Below are 16,780 nucleotides of genomic sequence, written 5' to 3'. Positions count from 1 at the left end.
TTAAATAGTGTCTGGGTGGTGGTGCTTTCTCCACCCTGGTTTGGTAAAACTATCCCTGAAATCTCTCCAGCTGTACCCCGAGGATGTTTGGATTTAATAAATGCATGGAATAAGGAAATCCACTACCACCCAGGTAGAGTTTCAGAAAACTACCTTTCAATTAAGTAATTTGAGATAATAGTAAGAACACAAGTGTCAGGAAAAAGGAAAAAAAAAAATTGAAGATTTGCATCTTTGTAGTGTACTGAAAGAGCAAGTTACATACAACAGCACCCTTTCCTTACAAATATTGACCAACACCTTAAACATAAAAAGTCACTTTCCAAAAGTAAAAGTGTAAACAAAAAATACAAGTGTATACAACTTGTACTATATTTAGTATGTCTGTAGCAGCAGAGTTTTACAGGTTGTCAATTAGAATATTACACTCAGGCTTGTTATTCAGCAGCATTTTTCTTGATAAACAAACACATCACACCATTGAAATGAAGAAATATTTATTTTGGTTTCCTTCATTGGTTTTGAAAATTGTTTTGGTTTTAAAAAACATAGAAATAGCCAACACTAAGCAAACATTTGAATTTCAATGTAACAAACTACTGCTCTAACAGTTGACTTGGATTTGTGTACCTGAATTGCATACACATGAAATTATGCTACAGAGTAGTGCATTACAATCACACAAATCTTAGTGCAAACCTTGTTGTGCTTGTATTTTACACAGATCCACGTTTTCAAAAAACAGCAATGAATGTTAATGCAAAACCAACTCTGTTAAGGATAGCAAAAGACTGATGCTGTAATAAGGCTTATTTCTGCTGATTTTTCAAACAAACGATAACTAGTTATTATTTTGCAATTTATCTGGGAATTAGGTTTTTATCCCTGAACAAATGCCTATCCTGGGCCAACACACAGTTCTGTTGGCATGTATAAATAGTTCCAATTGCTGCAAAGCATCAGGCAAAAACATTCTACCTGACCTATTTTGTTATTCGGTGAAGAGTACTCAGTGGCTCATACATAAAGCACAGAAAACAGAGGTTATGTCAGAAGCTCTTCCACTTACAGAGGGCCTGGCACATTTTTATAAAATGCATTTTAAATACAAGTTCATTACAGGGAAACAAGTGTCTGGTACAGGTGCAGTGTTTACCCTGACTGTTACCATAGCCCAGCCTCCTGATTTGGTTTTTAGGTCTCTAGTGTTCTCGCCAGAGTTACAGGGCTGGTGCCACTCCTGAATCATGCTAATGTAGCAAAGGCTATACTTGCTGAATGAACTGCATCCACACAGTGCAGAACCACCATATGCAGACTTTGAGGAACTTCTACTCATCAGTCTTCTTTGTGTGGAGTGCTGACTTCTACCTTATAGAAGTACATCCCATAACCGGCTGCAGATGTAGAAGGGAGATACAGCTCAGATGCCTTGCCCCAGTTAATACTGGGACTAACAAAAGATGTGATACCAGCTATGCAAACTGTAAGGGTTTGGGTTTTTTAGTGGTTGGGTGGTGGGGTTTTTTGAACAGATTAAGTAATTTTTCTGAGGATGCAAGATACTTAGAGGCATTTTCAAAGTTGCCAAATCCTTTGTGGAATTGACAACTGCAAAACACACTGCAGACAGCAAACATGCTGGCAATAAAACCTTAGCTCCTTGGTGAAGGTGAGTCCCATTTTCAACCAAGGAAATATTTAATAACTTACATATAGTTACCATTTATAGTTAAGGCTCTTTTTGGAAATTGTAGGTCACCATAAAAACAGTATGCAACACGACTTGACAGTAAGGCAGTGTTCCATTTCTTCAATGTTCCTATGGCAAGTACCCATTTTTGTACAAGTTAATGATTGCACAGTTTCCTTCCCTATTTTTGCTGTAGTCAAAATACAGATATGAAGGCCAACAGTAGACAGACATGTGCCACTTTCCTCATTCCATTTGCAGTTACATTTTGGTATTAGCATAGAGTTCATCTATCTGTGACTGGAAGTATTTTCGCAGTTCTGGTCTCTTTGCCTTCAGTGTTGGTGTCAACAGGCCGTTTTCAATAGAAAACATTTCAGTGTGCAGGACAATGTCTTTCACCTGGAAAATAAAAAGGCATTAGCTAAACTGTATTCCTTGAAATAGACAAGACTATTAAAAACTTGCCCAGACATCATGACAAAGCCCATTGCTTGAGAAGTTTTCCAGACAAATTAAAAGCAGTTTCTGAAGAATCAGATAATATTAGTGTTGAGAAGTTCAAAGAATTAGGTATTTGGTTCTCACAAGCATCATACCTGTTCAAATGACTTCAAACCAGATTCTTTCCCAATTCTCACCATGTCTTCCAGAATGTATTTTTTTACATCCTGTGGATACAGAAATACATTGTACAGCTTCATGCTTGCATAAGGAGCAACTTGAAAAAGTTGACGCAGAACAGCTAACTGTTCAATTAGATATGCCTTGCCTTGTTTCTGCATAGGTCTTTATAGGAGCCTTCAAATCCCTTCTTCTTGGCCCAGTTGTGCAGAGTATCAGGATCGGGTACCACAACAGCTACTAAGAAGGCCTAAAAAAAAGAAAAAAAGCTTGACAAAAATTCCTAAGTCAACACTTTAGCTCCTACACATTTCTTTGGGGAGCATTTCTGATCCTGATGTAAAGTCAGCAGCTTTCTGCTACCTGAACATAGGAAGCACATTTAGAACTGAACTGAAAGAATTAAGACCCACATTTCTCTTTACAAAACCCCCAAGGTATTCAGGTTCTTTCTTGGTGTGTGGGGGTTTTTCTGGTTTTGTTTGTTTTTTTGGATTTTCCCACAGGACACTGTTAGCAATTTATATACAGTCATTAATATGCAAATTAGTTCAGCTCCACTACCTGGTGTAAAACTAAATCCAGAAATAAGCTACCTGACTGCTGGAATCCAATCAGAACTAAAATGCATAATTATAAAAGTTTATGGGACAAATTTAAATTTCAGTCCCAAAGCTTGGGGAAAAGGAAGACTTTTCTGCAGTCTCCTTTTGCATTCATTTTTAAAATTACCTGAAAAATGCTTACCTGCAAGCTCTCTCCATGAACAAACACCTGTGCAACAGCTTCACATCTCAGATACACATTCTCTATTTTCTCTGGTGCTATGTACTCTCCCTGGGCTAGCTTAAATATGTGTTTTTTCCGGTCAATGATCTTCAATGTACCATTCTGTTGACAGAAATAACTTTCACTCAGAGGAGATACTTCAAGTATACCTTACATACCTACATACCTTAGGCATGCCACACTGGCACAGTAGAACTATGCTAGAGCCAGAGAACTGTCAAACTAATGTTAGAAGAAAACAGGTTATGTTTCCATCTAATCTAAACTGGGGAAAGCCTCAGGAATGGCACTGTCAATACTTTTTTAGGCCCAGGCACACAGATTCAGCTACAACAGTGATTATCCACAAATTCTTGTCTTTCACCTAACTAATTCTGTTCAATACCAAGTGTTTTCTAATATATTTATCAAATTTCTGTTAATAACTATAAAAGCATCATTCCAGTAATGTAAGTTAACTTACTGGTAGCCATTTCCCAATATCTCCTGTGTGAAGCCAGCCATCTTTGTCCAGAGCCTCTGCTGTTTTTTCTGGATCTTTCAAATAGCCACGAAATACATTTAGCCCTTTAATACACACCTGAAAAGAGCCATCTGTTAATATATGCTACAGTGAAGGAAAGTTAGCAATCACTACTATCAACAAATGCTTCCTCCAATAGTTCTCAACCCCCATTAAAAAAGGCAAGAGGAAGTTTGTGTTTGTACAAGAAATTCTACTCATGGTTTTTGGAGACCTAAAGTTTTCCATTGGTATGAAATATAATAATAAGCAATTGGAAGGATCTATTCTCTTCCAGTCTAGCAGCAGTGCTCCTACCCACTAGTTGAATAATTGGAACCTATCAAAAAATTTGGTTTTATTTCTTTATGTGAAAAAGTTCTGCTAGATCCAGAAATACTATCTCTCAGCCTGGCAACACATTAATTTCAGCTTTGGTAAACAGCAGGGGCATTGTGCTAAAAACTAGTGGAGAAAAAAAAGAAGTTGTGTATCAAGCAAAAAGCACTTCTGTTGTCCAAAAGTTAGGCTAGAAGGAATTACTAGTTCAGCAATTGATTCTTGAAAAACTTTCAGTGCCTATCCAGCACGCTGGTGAACTGCAATACAATGAACATGAGATGTCAGTAGGAGCGAGATCAGAATATTAGTGAGGGTTCTGAGGACCTTATGGAGAAAGTACCAAACTTGGGACCAAACCAAAGTAATGTTTTACAAAGCAAGCCATTTCTGTTCTAAAACAGACCTTGTCTGGAAGGATATGAATAAAACAGAACTCTACATGTCCCAGTCAAGTCAAAGACTGACCAATCAAATGTTAATTTTTCACAGCTCCTAAGATCACAGGAAGGCAGTAGATGACAGCTTTTCCCAGTAGACACAGCCAACCATTTATCTGTATCCTGCTAGCTGGCACAAGACCTCATCTGCATATGCTCATATATAATTCTATTCACAAATTTATTCTTCTTGACTGGCAAAAGTGAAAAGCAAGGCTAACAGAGCAGGGAATATTGCAAGGTTACTCTCAGAGAAGGGGACTAGAAATATTTAAACCAGATGAAAAGCAGAAAATAAGAATATTTATTTTAGGCCAATAGATAAAGAGCCAATTCCATGGCCATGGACTTTTTGAAGCAAGTTACAATACTCTGTTATATTTAGAATAGTTTGTACTGAGGAAGGTAGGCCTGAAAGACTAAGATAGCACCTGATATATTAAGGGGCTACAATTTCTATTCAAGTCTAAAGTAACTCCTAATGCAGCAAACTCACATTAAGTGCAAAACACTTTTAGGAGGGTTTTTTAAACTATTTAACTATTTCTTATTGTAAGAATTTATACTTAGCTTCTCTAGCAGACCAAGCTTTAAGAATATACTGAAAGTGGAGCAAAAATTGCTGATGAAGACTAAATATGGAATTATACACAAGACATTAGAATTTTGACATTGTTCTTCACTTGCAAGCAGTTTCCCACCACCAAGACTAAGTACATCCTTGAGTATTTCTGGGAGTTAAAGCAAATGATTTGTCTCTAGTCTCATAGAAATTACAACCAAAACAAATAAAGATTATAAATCCTTTGTAGCTACAAATTAGTTACTTGCTTAAACTATTTTTAAGTTTTCACTCCCTCAGCTGCCCCCACAGCCTCTTGAAAGCGTATTAAAGACACCATAGTTAATCTGCTTTCGAAGCTCGGGGAAAATAAATTACTATATGAACACCTGTTTGAAGTACATGCAAAGTTAAAACTGTTTGTACTTTATTTTGAAAAAATACTTTAAAAGAAAGCATATAGCATCACATATAAAGCTGAGCCCTCAAAAGGCACTTTATAAAATATACAAGTTCTATTTGTGCAGACTGCATAAAAGGTTCAGAAAAATGTGCAGGCAGGTATCACAAATCATCAGCAACCTTCACGGCACTTGATCTCAATTTCTCTTAGAAGTTTCCAAACACTTTAAATTACCTCATCTCACACATCACAAGCTAGGTGACTGACTATAGGCATCATCTGTTCTCTGGCCCTTGGCAGTGGAGTGTGAAGGAAGCCCTCTGCCAGCATTCTGCTGAAGGGTAGCTGCAGTATGAGGTAGGTGGCCATACTTCCCAGCTATTCCACAGCTGGAAGATGTTGCCTTGATCATACAACCTTATGTATGGTCACATAACCATGTGTTAACCTGTGGGATAACAGATTACCACATAAACTCTTTCCTCTCCCCTCCCACATATTTCCTGATTTCCATCTGTGAACCATTAACTGGTATTGCATGCAGGCATCTTAGATTTTAGGTAGCAGGCCATGTTTAGCACTTCTACAAAACTCAGTTACTTCAGGAACAAAAAAAATAAACATTTTCCAAAATTTCCAAGAGGCTCATATTGACTTTCTGAAATTACTTACCTCACCCTCTCCTTTGGCAGCCAAGTAATTCATTTCTTGTACATCAACAAGCTTGATGATATTGCATGGCATCGGTGCTCCAACATGACCTATTATACAGAGTAAAATTTCAATAGCCTGATGCTTTTTAGTCAAATTCTGAAAAAAAAAAATCTTCAGTTTACACACTGAAGAAAGATGGAAAACTGATTTCAGGTAGCTTAAATTTGCCAGGACTCAGCTATCCTAAGAATTTTACAAGCTGAACCATGTACTCAGACTTGATTTTTCTTACAATCAGGATCCTCACTCTACAGACATATTTAAGTAGCTGAAGTGCCACTATAGTTTCCATTAGCAAGATTATTTCATTTAGGGAGCTAGAGATGCTAGGGAGCGTCTCTTCATTTAGGGAGCTAACAGCTGAGGGAAGTGCAGACTCTAGATTCCACCACCAAAAGATGCCATTTGTATTTCCAGCTCTACACAGAAGATTCGTGTTTGCTAGAAACTACAAAGGTTAATACTATGACCTCCCTTCTAAAGCTACTTCAACTTACAAGAACAAATCCTATTAGAAGTTTGAATTACTGAACATACATAGCTATTTAGGGGTCAAAACATCAAGGGATCCCTTCATTTTTTTTTATTTTCTCTTGAAGAAAACCTATATCCGTTGTGATAGGTGTTACTGAAGATTAAATGATGCAATTGGGGACCTCTAAAAATTTCAGTAATCCTAAAATTTAACTGACCAGTAGACAGCTGAACATCATACCTGCTGTCCAGTCACCAGGCAATGACAGGGAGCATCCAGCTGTGCATTCAGTCTGTCCATAACCTTCATAGAACTAGAAGGTGAAATCAAAATATATTCTAAGACCACTACTTTTCAACACAGTTTCTTCATTTAAATGCAATTACTATTTTGTTTCTTCTAACTGTTTAAATTTGAGTGCACTAAAACTCTCAGCAGCACCTTCTAAAAAAAACTTGAAATATTAGTTTTATCACAATATGCAATTTTAAGTGCTAATATTCACCTTCAGTTCCAATATTTACTCAAAAGTTTCACTCAGTTTCACACAGCATGTGACACCTGTTTAGATCAAAACAGAAAACAGCAGAGGAAGCAAGAAAGAAATGAAGAACCATAGCACTAGCAGTGACTTCATTCACATAATTTAAAAATAGGTTTGTCTGAGACAGCCAGAAATGGAATCCCTATGCCCCATCACTCTGTGATCGCTATACACAAGACAGGCTTCCCTTTTCTGTGCAAAACACATTGTTACACCAGCACACTACTAAAAACTTCAAGAAATTATAGAAGCCTGATATTTTACAGTATTAGTTTTCTATCCTTGAAATTTATTTAATTTCAACACATTTGTTCTATTCTATGCCATTCTTGTTCAAATTTTACCTTCAAAAGCACATACTTTGAAGAGGCTCTGAAGATAAATTCAATGTGTGCATTCACCCCAGCCTCATCTTCAAAACAGTAACACCTCAATATTACCACATTGATTATTAAATTTTCTACAGTAGTTACAAATACTTCTGTAAGCAAGGCAAACTCCAGAAACTTAAATAAAGTAGGTAATTTATTGCTTACTGCAGCCCAACAAAAAAAAAAAAAATCTTCCCTCTAAGACAGGTCAGCAGGTTGCTCCAGTTAAGACTTTGGGATGAATACAAAAATTTCAGGGGACTGAAAGAAACTCAGAAAAAAAGCATGCACTTGTATAGTCTCCAAGAATACTAGGAAGAGTTATCCATATAATCAGACTGCTAGAAAAGCTCTAACAAAGCTGGAGCCAGGTGCTAAAATATTTATGGTTTAGGACTAAGGCCAGGCAACTCACCTGACAGCCAAGAGCTGTTCTCAGGAAGGTCAGTACACTTGCAGACACAGGTGCTGCTCCTGTAACCATCAGCTTCACTCTTCCTCCCAAACTTGCCTACAACAGACACAAGATACTGTGGACACCAAAAGCATTCTAGAAAAACTTCCAGAGTCATCTTCTATGACAACCTTAGCCACTGCTCACATACAGTGCCACCCACACATGTTCAAGAATAGAAGTTTAGTCTGCTATGGCAAGGTGTCTTTCTTGCAGTGTTTTTAGTCTCACTAATGGCTGGAAGATACAGAATCTCAAACATATAGTATCTGCACATGGTGTCACTGCAATGCAGACTCTGCAAAAAAGAGCTTAAGCCATGGCCTTACAGCAATGGCTTTATTTTTAACTGCCTTGTATCAGTTTCTCATACATCCTGAATGCTATAAAAAGCAGCCACACAGGCATGTTGTACAGCCAAGGTTAAGGCCATAGCAAGTGAGCGTCAGATATAATAGCAGGCATGACTTACTGGTGACCAACCAGGAGAAGACAGTGGGGGCTACAGGTGGTGCTGTCTCATACTTAGCATTCTTCCTTCAGAAGGACAATGTTTGCTTTCAAAGTGGTAAGAAGGAAGCACCAAACTGTTTCAGAGTGACTTCCTTAATAGTTAGCTGATACTATGAGAACTAAAGGAATTGAAAAAAAATCAGCTTGGAAACAGAAAGACAGCTCTGATTTTTGCTCTGAGTAGCCAGATAGTCTTAATTCAGTGAAAAAGCCATACCAGATTATAACTCTTCGTATGAAATTCAACAACTTCAATGTTCAACTCCAAGGTTTTCAAGCATACCTGTATTTTACGGAAGATGACTTTATCCCAGAAACTGTTATTTCTAATTATACCACTTCTGAGTTCTGCTTCTTTCCTCTTGGAAGCAAAATCCAGCAGCCACCTCTTTAATGAAGTATCTGCCTGCCCAAAAATCTATTAAGAAAGATGAACTATGGTTAGAATCCTCATAGACTACCATTCCCTTTTTCTTACATATGCATGCATAGACTCTTAACAGTGAGAACCAAATAAATTAAAACAACCTTTATTGACAGGCATCTTAATTTTAGTAAGAAATACTTGTGCATTTTTATTTTGACCTCAATTCAAGAGTTGAAATCAGCACTTAACTAACTCTTGATATCCATCAAACTGTGTGATGTTCTTTCAATGAGTAATTTCTTCATTAAAATGTATGAATCAAAATGGATGGTTTACTTCTCTATTCTAGTATCATCAAAATTCAAATTGAGCATAATCCTCAGCATTTTTTGAAAAGAACCCTATCATAATACATCATGTAGCACAGGGTGTTGTGAGGAGCTGCAGGTCACTTCAGAAACACCAAATGGAGTTCTGTCTTGCATATACAAATTTGCACTTTAGATCAATTTTCAAAGGCTCCTTCTAGTTGTTCTCAGGAAGCCAGAGAGCAGACTCAACAGCAACCCACACATTAGTATATTCATTTTGAAAGAGGAAGACTCAGCATTATGACTGAAAGCATGCAGACAGCAGCATTATGCCACCCTGCCATGCCAATTCCCCAGCTTGCTGGCTTCATATGCTACCTTACTGCAAGGGTGGGTGAGGTTGAAATGGTGGCAAGCCTCAGGGCATCAGACTAAACAAGCAAGAGGAAATCATGAGAACAAGTCCCAAGCCTTAACTTTGCTTCTCAAACTCAGAGAATGTGTGAGCAGAATAAGGAGCTACATTTTAAGTACTAAAAGCTGGTCTCAGGTTTTCTTCCCCTTCAAATGGATTCCAGCTGCACTATTTGTTATTGAGCCAAACAGGACCTTGTGTTACTTGGTGCTCCACTAGCCTCATGGTCAGAGAAATGTCCTGGCTAAGACAGCATAGACAGCTCTGCCATTTCTTTAACAGTCATAGGATTTATTATATCCTTTAGCTCCCCTGGCTGTATCCTAGAAGGATATACATATCTACACATATATACAAAAGGCCAGTTAAAATAAGAAGTTCAAGAAAGAATCTACTTCCAAATTCCTATCTCAGATGACCCTGAGCAGGCAAGCAGCACACACAGGAGAATGGGGCTACAGACACACCTTCTCTGCAGCACTCCTAATTGGCTGGTTTACAGTTCTCCCAGCTAGGGCACACTGGCAGCCATGTAGGAAATTTGTATGTGTCCGTGCTAACACAGGCAAACACCTGACCTTGCTTTGCAAATTCCACTCTATGAGTCAGATGCTAAAAGCGTGGCATGCAGATGCCAAGCCTCATTTTTGTGTTGTAGACTAGACTTAAATAACTTGCTCAGAGCAAAACACTAAGTCATTAATCAAGATAGAGAGAATCAAGTCCCCTAGTCAGTTTTTTCAACACTGGTATTTGCTGCCTGAAAGTGTTTTAATGCAACCAGTACTATTCTCAGTACTTTAAGCTCTCTTTTAGAAAGCAATATACACATTTGTTAGCATGCCAATTTGATATCCCAGGGCACAGTAGTTACTCCTACTCAGGCAGCACAAACTTTATGGAGTCTCTTGAAAGTCTGCACTCATGCCTGTAAACTTACCTTGTCAAACATTCTATTCAACAGTCTTGGTACTACAGGAAATACAGTTGGCTGAAGTGTTTTTAGATCATCCATGAGTAGCCTGATATCCCCTTGAAAGAATCCTATCCGGGCTCCATGGCACAGAACCACACACTGTTAGAAAAAAAGTAAACACTCTGAAAACGCAGAAGGTACAATGTGTTCCAGCTCTGTATGGATGACAGTCCCATGCAGTGTAGATCAGCCTTAAATCCTCTCAACTTCTGGACTAGTTTTGCACCATTCTCACACTCTTAAGATGGCACTAAAAAGACTAAGTAGCAAGACATATCTGGTGTACACAAACCAGACTTTCAAGCTTAGACTAAAAGCCTTGATCCAAAAAAGGGCAGTTGGTCAAATAAGGCAATACCACTGAGTCAAGAGGTAGCAAAAAACTTGAAAAGAGAGCTTTTCCCTTTGAAATATTTGGCAAACTTATTTAAAAATATTAGACTTGTTTTTCCCCTGCTTAATACCTAGAAATTCTGTGTTTATAGTCAGCACATGCTATTTACTAGGCCAGTGAGGATTTCTGTCTTGCGCTACTTCATTTCCCCTCCTTGCACTCTGGTTTTCCTTCTCAATTCACAGGACTGATGTGAGCAGAGGTTCTTAAGTGATCAAGATGCTATTTAGAAGATTCTATAAGAACCAGAGCTTATTTCTGCATCACTTCAGACACAAAGTTAGGCAGACTTAATCCTGTTGTGTTGTATATTTTCTGTCTAGAAGCTTCACCACCAACCTTATACCCCTCCCTTTATTTTCCTATTTTTTTTTTTTACTTCTTAACATTTCTCTTCTTGTGTTTACAACTACCTGCTTTTATTTATTCTGCTTCCTCTGTAACACCTACCCCTTCATTCCCTACTACCCATCCTCTTATTTGCTGCATGAGACATTCTAAAGTGTCACTTTCCCCATCCACCTATATTTTGCCACCATCTGCTAAAAGCAGCAAATATATCAGTCCATATGGACTAAGCAGCAACTGCCTTTACTAGGTGGGAACATGTTTGTCAAGTCAAGTTCATTGATCCTCTAACTTGCATATGATGCTAAATCCAAGGAAACATCAGCTTTAAAACACAACTGTAAAGACTGGTTCTCACAAAGCCTGTGTTCATATCTACCCCAAACAGCAAGAAATCTTTTCTCCTTTCCACCAGTAATGTCTTGGTTAATTTTCTTATGCAGGCAGCTACACCGCTTATTTTGTACAGGCCTCAACCAGCAGAGCAATTCTGCAATCCAAACAGTCTTTTCATTGTTTATTTTAAAATCCAAGTTCCTATCTTGTTTCTGCTGCATAATCAAGAGCAGAGCTGTCATCTACAGAGCTTGTATGTTCTGGTGCAAGACAGGGGAGTTAAAATAGACACTGAGGTACAACTGATGTCAAGGTGACCAGGAAGAAAAAGTACTGAATGCCCAGGGGCACCTGTAGACCTCAGTTGTGTACTATTCCAAATCTCTCTAGCATATATATATATACACACACATATGAATATATACATTTTTGTGTATATATATATACACACACACACTTTCAGTAGAAAAGTAAGGATTCCTCATGGAAGTCATAGAACAATTTCTGGCTTCATATGCCTTTTCATGCTTGCATGGATGCTCCGCTCCCTCTATAAACCTTCAACATATGTATTTGCAATCTCACCCGAGGAAAAGGTGTTAATTCAACTTCAACAAGTGAAGTAATTAATACATGAACTTCTTACATATTGTAGAGGCACAAGGAAATTGCATCCATTCAATAATGCATAGCACCCAAAATGGGCCCAGAGGTCTTCAAGACTGCCAGCATTAATACAACCGCAGCCCTCATTCTTAAAAATTAAGCCTCAGATTTTGCTATATGGTAAAACAAGTGATCCAAGAGAACTTCTAAGTTTGTCATTGAAATGGCTTTAAAAGCCACTTCCATTTCCTGGAAGAAAATTCCACTGAAACAAAATCCCTTCCTCTTTGCTGAAATTTCTTGAAAGCAATGGTGACTTCAAATTAGTTTTATGTAAGCAAACAAGGTATCTCCTTATAAAACAAATTTTTGAAGTTTGCAGACTAAAAAATGGCATGGATTTTTAATAATGCACTAACTATATTGGAGGAATTTCTAGTGTACATGTGCTAATTGCCTCATGTTCTAGTAAACCAATTTCTTATTAACCCTTGCTCTAAGGTTAATGTTTATATTTTGGCATGAAAACCAGTAGTCTAGTGTTCACTATGGACTGTTTATGGGATACTGCTTTCCTGAGCCTTATTTCAAGCTTTGACACACATTTGCAAGAGTCAAGAAAGAAGACCATGTTTCACCTGCATGCATTCTGTAAGAAAAGTAAGCTTCTCAATAATTTAGTACAACAAACAGATGCTTACCTCAACAATTCTCTCAAACATATGAGCCAGGGGCAGGAATGATATCAGAACATCATCAGTGGAAGGTGTGAATGATTTCTGGAAGTGTTAGCAAAAGTTTAATTCTCATTGAGTCTCTATTTTGCCCAAGTTAAACCATAAAATCTAGCATCTGAACTCTAGAGCACAGCCCCTGCTTCAGTTTTGTTTGTAATGAAGCTTCTTTGTCTTTCTTTCATTAAAAAATTACCAGCAATGACTTACTAGCATGAGTAAAGACACACAGCAGAAACAATCTTTTTGAATTGAGTACAGTGACTAGATTATTACAACTTGTCATACATAGAATTCTGAAGAGAAATTCTGATAGAAATCACAGAATTCCATTACATATATTGGGAGAGTAGGGGAGCAATAGAGATTAAAATACTATTGGTTTGAAAAAATGCACTTTCATCTTAGATTAGTAAGTTTGTTTATCCCATTTACCCTAAGGTTAATATCAAAAGTACCTCACATGAGCTAATTGTGAGACAGTTGTTTAATTTAAAAACAGTACTCCTTGCACTAATGAAAAACACTATAAGCCCATGGCAGAATGTAATGTACATTCACATCAGGATCATTATATCACTTTGCTTACATCAGAACAGACTGGAAATCTGTTGGGCTCTTGACCCTGACAGAATAACCAGTAAACACTGACTTCTGACTAGTGGGCACAGGGCACTGTCAAGTTACATTTTCACTTGGATCTTAGTAAAGCTTAAGATCAAAGTTAGAGATTTCAGTATTTGTTTTGATCATGAGATTATTTCTCCCCAAGCAAGAACACAATGTTTATCTTTTCAGTTTACCTCTGTAGTTTTCACAAAAGCTGAAGCATTGCTGACTATGTTTTGATGAGTGATCATAGCTCCTTTAGGGTTTCCTAAGGAAGAAAGACATCAGGATTCAACAGTGAAATTTAGATCCTTGAAATTAAGGTAGCAGAGGCAAAACTAATGTGATAGCGTTCTTTGATATTAATACACTTATTTGTGTATCAATTAAAATTCTGTCAAGAACAGCTGGCAACAGTTAAGTAATCAGTTTGTGATAAAGTCTTATAACTTTTTAAGGAACCCAAAGATGCAGCTACCAAATTCAGATTAATTTCTGTTCTCACATCTGTTTTAAAAGATGTTGCTTGCTGCTGTATTCTTTCCTTATGCTCCATTCTAGTGGATATGAATTTCACAAATGTCAAGCAAGTGGCATCTAGACAGTCTGTTTTGGTCTTACAGCAAGGTTGCTTAGACCTATGGAACAACTTTGCTGATAAAGTAAAAAAAATACTATGGAAGAATTGATAGTCTGAAGTCTGATGCAGAGCCCTTAACGTAGACTTGTAAGTTCTTTCCCTTATCTTGTTCTCCCCAGTTCCCCTTGTTGGTTGTGTAAATCCCCCACACCCCTTTCCCCAGCCTTGAAAAAGGACTTTTTATCCATACCTCTTGCTCTTTCCCTCCTGCATCTCACCCCAAAGGATCCCAAGAAATAAAGCTGTAACTTCATCTCAGCAAAGGGAAAGAGCTTGTTTTTAGGGTCTTCTTGGCAAGCTAATCTACCTCCCCTGCCCCCCTGGCTGCTGCGGGGCAGACAGTGGTAACAGAGGGGCAGGGGACACTAGAATTTTAGCATTAATAAATGGGAAAAAAATTAAAAATCCAAGGCAACTTTATCATAACACTACCCCAGCTACTATTTGCCAAAAATGTGCAACAGCAGGGGGAAATATTGGGGAAAAAACCAAAAACCAGTAGTAGAAGGGCTTCTGAATTAATTTTGCACATACATAATAATAAATTCTACATAATGTAATGAGGTGTACCTGTTGTTCCACTGGTGAAACAGATGACTGCTAGATCTTCTGGCTTCGGAGGCTGTGAGAGTTAAAAAAGTATTAGCATGGTTAAGACAGCAAGGAAAAATATTTTCCTGGACAAAATATCAGGATACTAGTGTTATTTCTGAGCTATGGGAGATAGGGAAATTTGCTAGTTTGATCTAAAGAATGCTAACCAGCTTCACATTGTCACTTGAACCAATTTCACACTTACCATAGGTTTTTGCCTGTGTGCTCTTCCCAGTTCCTACAGAAAGGAGAAAAGAGAGAGAAAGTGTAGACATAAGAATGTAGCTTTCTTGATTTAAATTTATCAAACATAACTAAACACCATAATACTTCATAACGTAGACTCTCTCAAGGCATTTTAACTTGTTTAGCAATCCAGTGCAGTAATCCCTGCCCATGGCTGCAGGGTGGATGGGTATTAGATGATCTTAAAGGTTCCTTTCAACCAAACCATTCTGTGATTCTCTAGTGAATGTAAGAGTAACAAAAGCTTTAAAGCACATTTCAAAAATACATAGAATAACTACCATGTTCTACAAATACAAAAGTGATAACTTAGCTAAAACTCACAGGGCTTTTCTGCAGCTAATAAACTAGAAGTCACTCACTAGGGAAGTTCAAGGTTATGGTAAGGCAACAATCAATCCTATACCTCAAGCAGAAGATGCGCCACCAACAATTATTGAATAAGTGAAAGGAAATTCATCTCAGCAAGCACCTCCAAGGAAGACTGAGTTTCATTGCTGGTTTGAACTCCTTTTACACAAGAGAAACTCTCATCCAGAGCCCTTCTTCCTCCTTAGTTACTCAGACCTGACCACTAATGTTAAGGTTCTTTAGACAGAAGAGAAAGGATATGAAAACCAAGGATAGAGCAAGTAAGAGGAAATATTTGCAAGCCGATATTGAGTATCTATGAGCTTTAAAGTTTCAAACCAAGACTTAATACTGTCATGCCTATATAAAATTAGAAACAATACTAGCTTAAGGGCTTATGCAAATTAAAGAGGACCTTCTGTTAAGCATATCTTTGGAAGCACCCTTTGAGGGCAGACATCAACTTCACCACTGCCTTTACATTCCAGGTAACAATAACAGCATATGCATTCCTTTGAGCCCTAGACTTCTTTAGTATCATGTACCTCTTGGATTTACCCAAAGAGGTTTAAGACAAAGGGAATGTCTGGAAACACAGTTAACATCCCCATACCTGTAAGCTTGCCTTTTTGAAAGGGTGCATTATGCAAAGATTTACCACTATGGCAACACAGCTGTCTGATCAAAACAGCACCTCCATTTCAAGTACCACCAGAAGCTCAGTACCTCCCTATAACCTGCTTTGAGTAAAATCTGGGATTTACTGAACATACAGCTATGATCACCAGACATTTGTTTTGATCTCTTAGAACAGAACTCCACCACCTCTTCCTGTTAAAGAGCCATTTATTCAGAGTTACTCAGCTACAAGTAACCACATGATACATATAGATACTGGGCATCAGAAACTAAGCTGATAGGGGATACACAGAAACGGTTCACTTAACCCATGCACAGCTGAGCAATAAGCTCAAGCCAGAAATCCAGAAAACAACCACTCAAAACTAGAAATAGTATTCTAGTCTAATCTAAGCTCCTAAACAGCTCATAGTTACCTTTCAGGAGACACTACAAGTCTCTATCCCCTTAAAAAAGAAGTGACAAAACCTTCCTGTTCACTGAAGGACTATTAGAATTATTTAAGCTTGCCTCTATACTTCTCCAAAAGGCTCTTGGAACACCTATTACTTAACACTTGATGTTTGCATTAATGAAGTAAGAGCTATATAGTACTACTGAACATCACTACTTAAGCATACAAACATCTCATGTAAAACATTTACCCTCAGTTTGGTTTTTCCACAGCTAGAAGATCCAGTGGAAAGCATCACCCTCTGTCAAAAACTGCAGTTCAACTCAAGGAAAGAAGTTCATTTTAGCCTAACAACTTACAGTTGGGCCACTTTTTCCAAGTTTAACCTAGCCCTTTG

At 37.8% G+C, this 16,780-nt stretch overlaps 1 protein-coding gene across 3 annotated transcripts in view; it reads right to left on the bottom strand.

The window, feature by feature from the left end:
* Positions 1 to 480: 480 nt before the first annotated feature.
* Positions 481 to 16,780, bottom strand: part of ACSL1 (acyl-CoA synthetase long chain family member 1) — a 38,333-nt gene continuing 22,033 nt past the window's right edge. For all 3 annotated transcript variants that reach the window (XM_005517660.3, XM_014261729.2, XM_014261743.2), the window contains 14 exons: positions 14,959 to 14,991; positions 14,730 to 14,781; positions 13,714 to 13,787; positions 12,878 to 12,955; positions 10,457 to 10,591; positions 8,707 to 8,841; positions 7,872 to 7,967; positions 6,782 to 6,854; positions 6,025 to 6,113; positions 3,570 to 3,686; positions 3,065 to 3,208; positions 2,466 to 2,567; positions 2,293 to 2,364; positions 481 to 2,095 (listed from right to left, as the gene is read on the bottom strand). In XM_005517660.3, coding sequence (XP_005517717.1) covers positions 1,955 to 2,095; positions 2,293 to 2,364; positions 2,466 to 2,567; positions 3,065 to 3,208; positions 3,570 to 3,686; positions 6,025 to 6,113; positions 6,782 to 6,854; positions 7,872 to 7,967; positions 8,707 to 8,841; positions 10,457 to 10,591; positions 12,878 to 12,955; positions 13,714 to 13,787; positions 14,730 to 14,781; positions 14,959 to 14,991 — 1,341 coding nt within the window. In that variant the 3' untranslated portion in view covers positions 481 to 1,954. The remainder of the gene's footprint in view (positions 2,096 to 2,292; positions 2,365 to 2,465; positions 2,568 to 3,064; positions 3,209 to 3,569; positions 3,687 to 6,024; positions 6,114 to 6,781; positions 6,855 to 7,871; positions 7,968 to 8,706; positions 8,842 to 10,456; positions 10,592 to 12,877; positions 12,956 to 13,713; positions 13,788 to 14,729; positions 14,782 to 14,958; positions 14,992 to 16,780) is intronic.

This window comes from Pseudopodoces humilis, chromosome 6 (genome assembly GCF_049639895.1).
Source record: "Pseudopodoces humilis isolate 2021_Gansu_Grassland_sample_001 chromosome 6, ASM4963989v1, whole genome shotgun sequence".
Classification (NCBI taxonomy): domain Eukaryota; kingdom Metazoa; phylum Chordata; class Aves; order Passeriformes; family Paridae; genus Pseudopodoces; species Pseudopodoces humilis.
The sequence above is the reverse complement of the archived record's forward strand: the minus strand, read 5'-3'. Positions and strand labels throughout refer to the sequence as shown.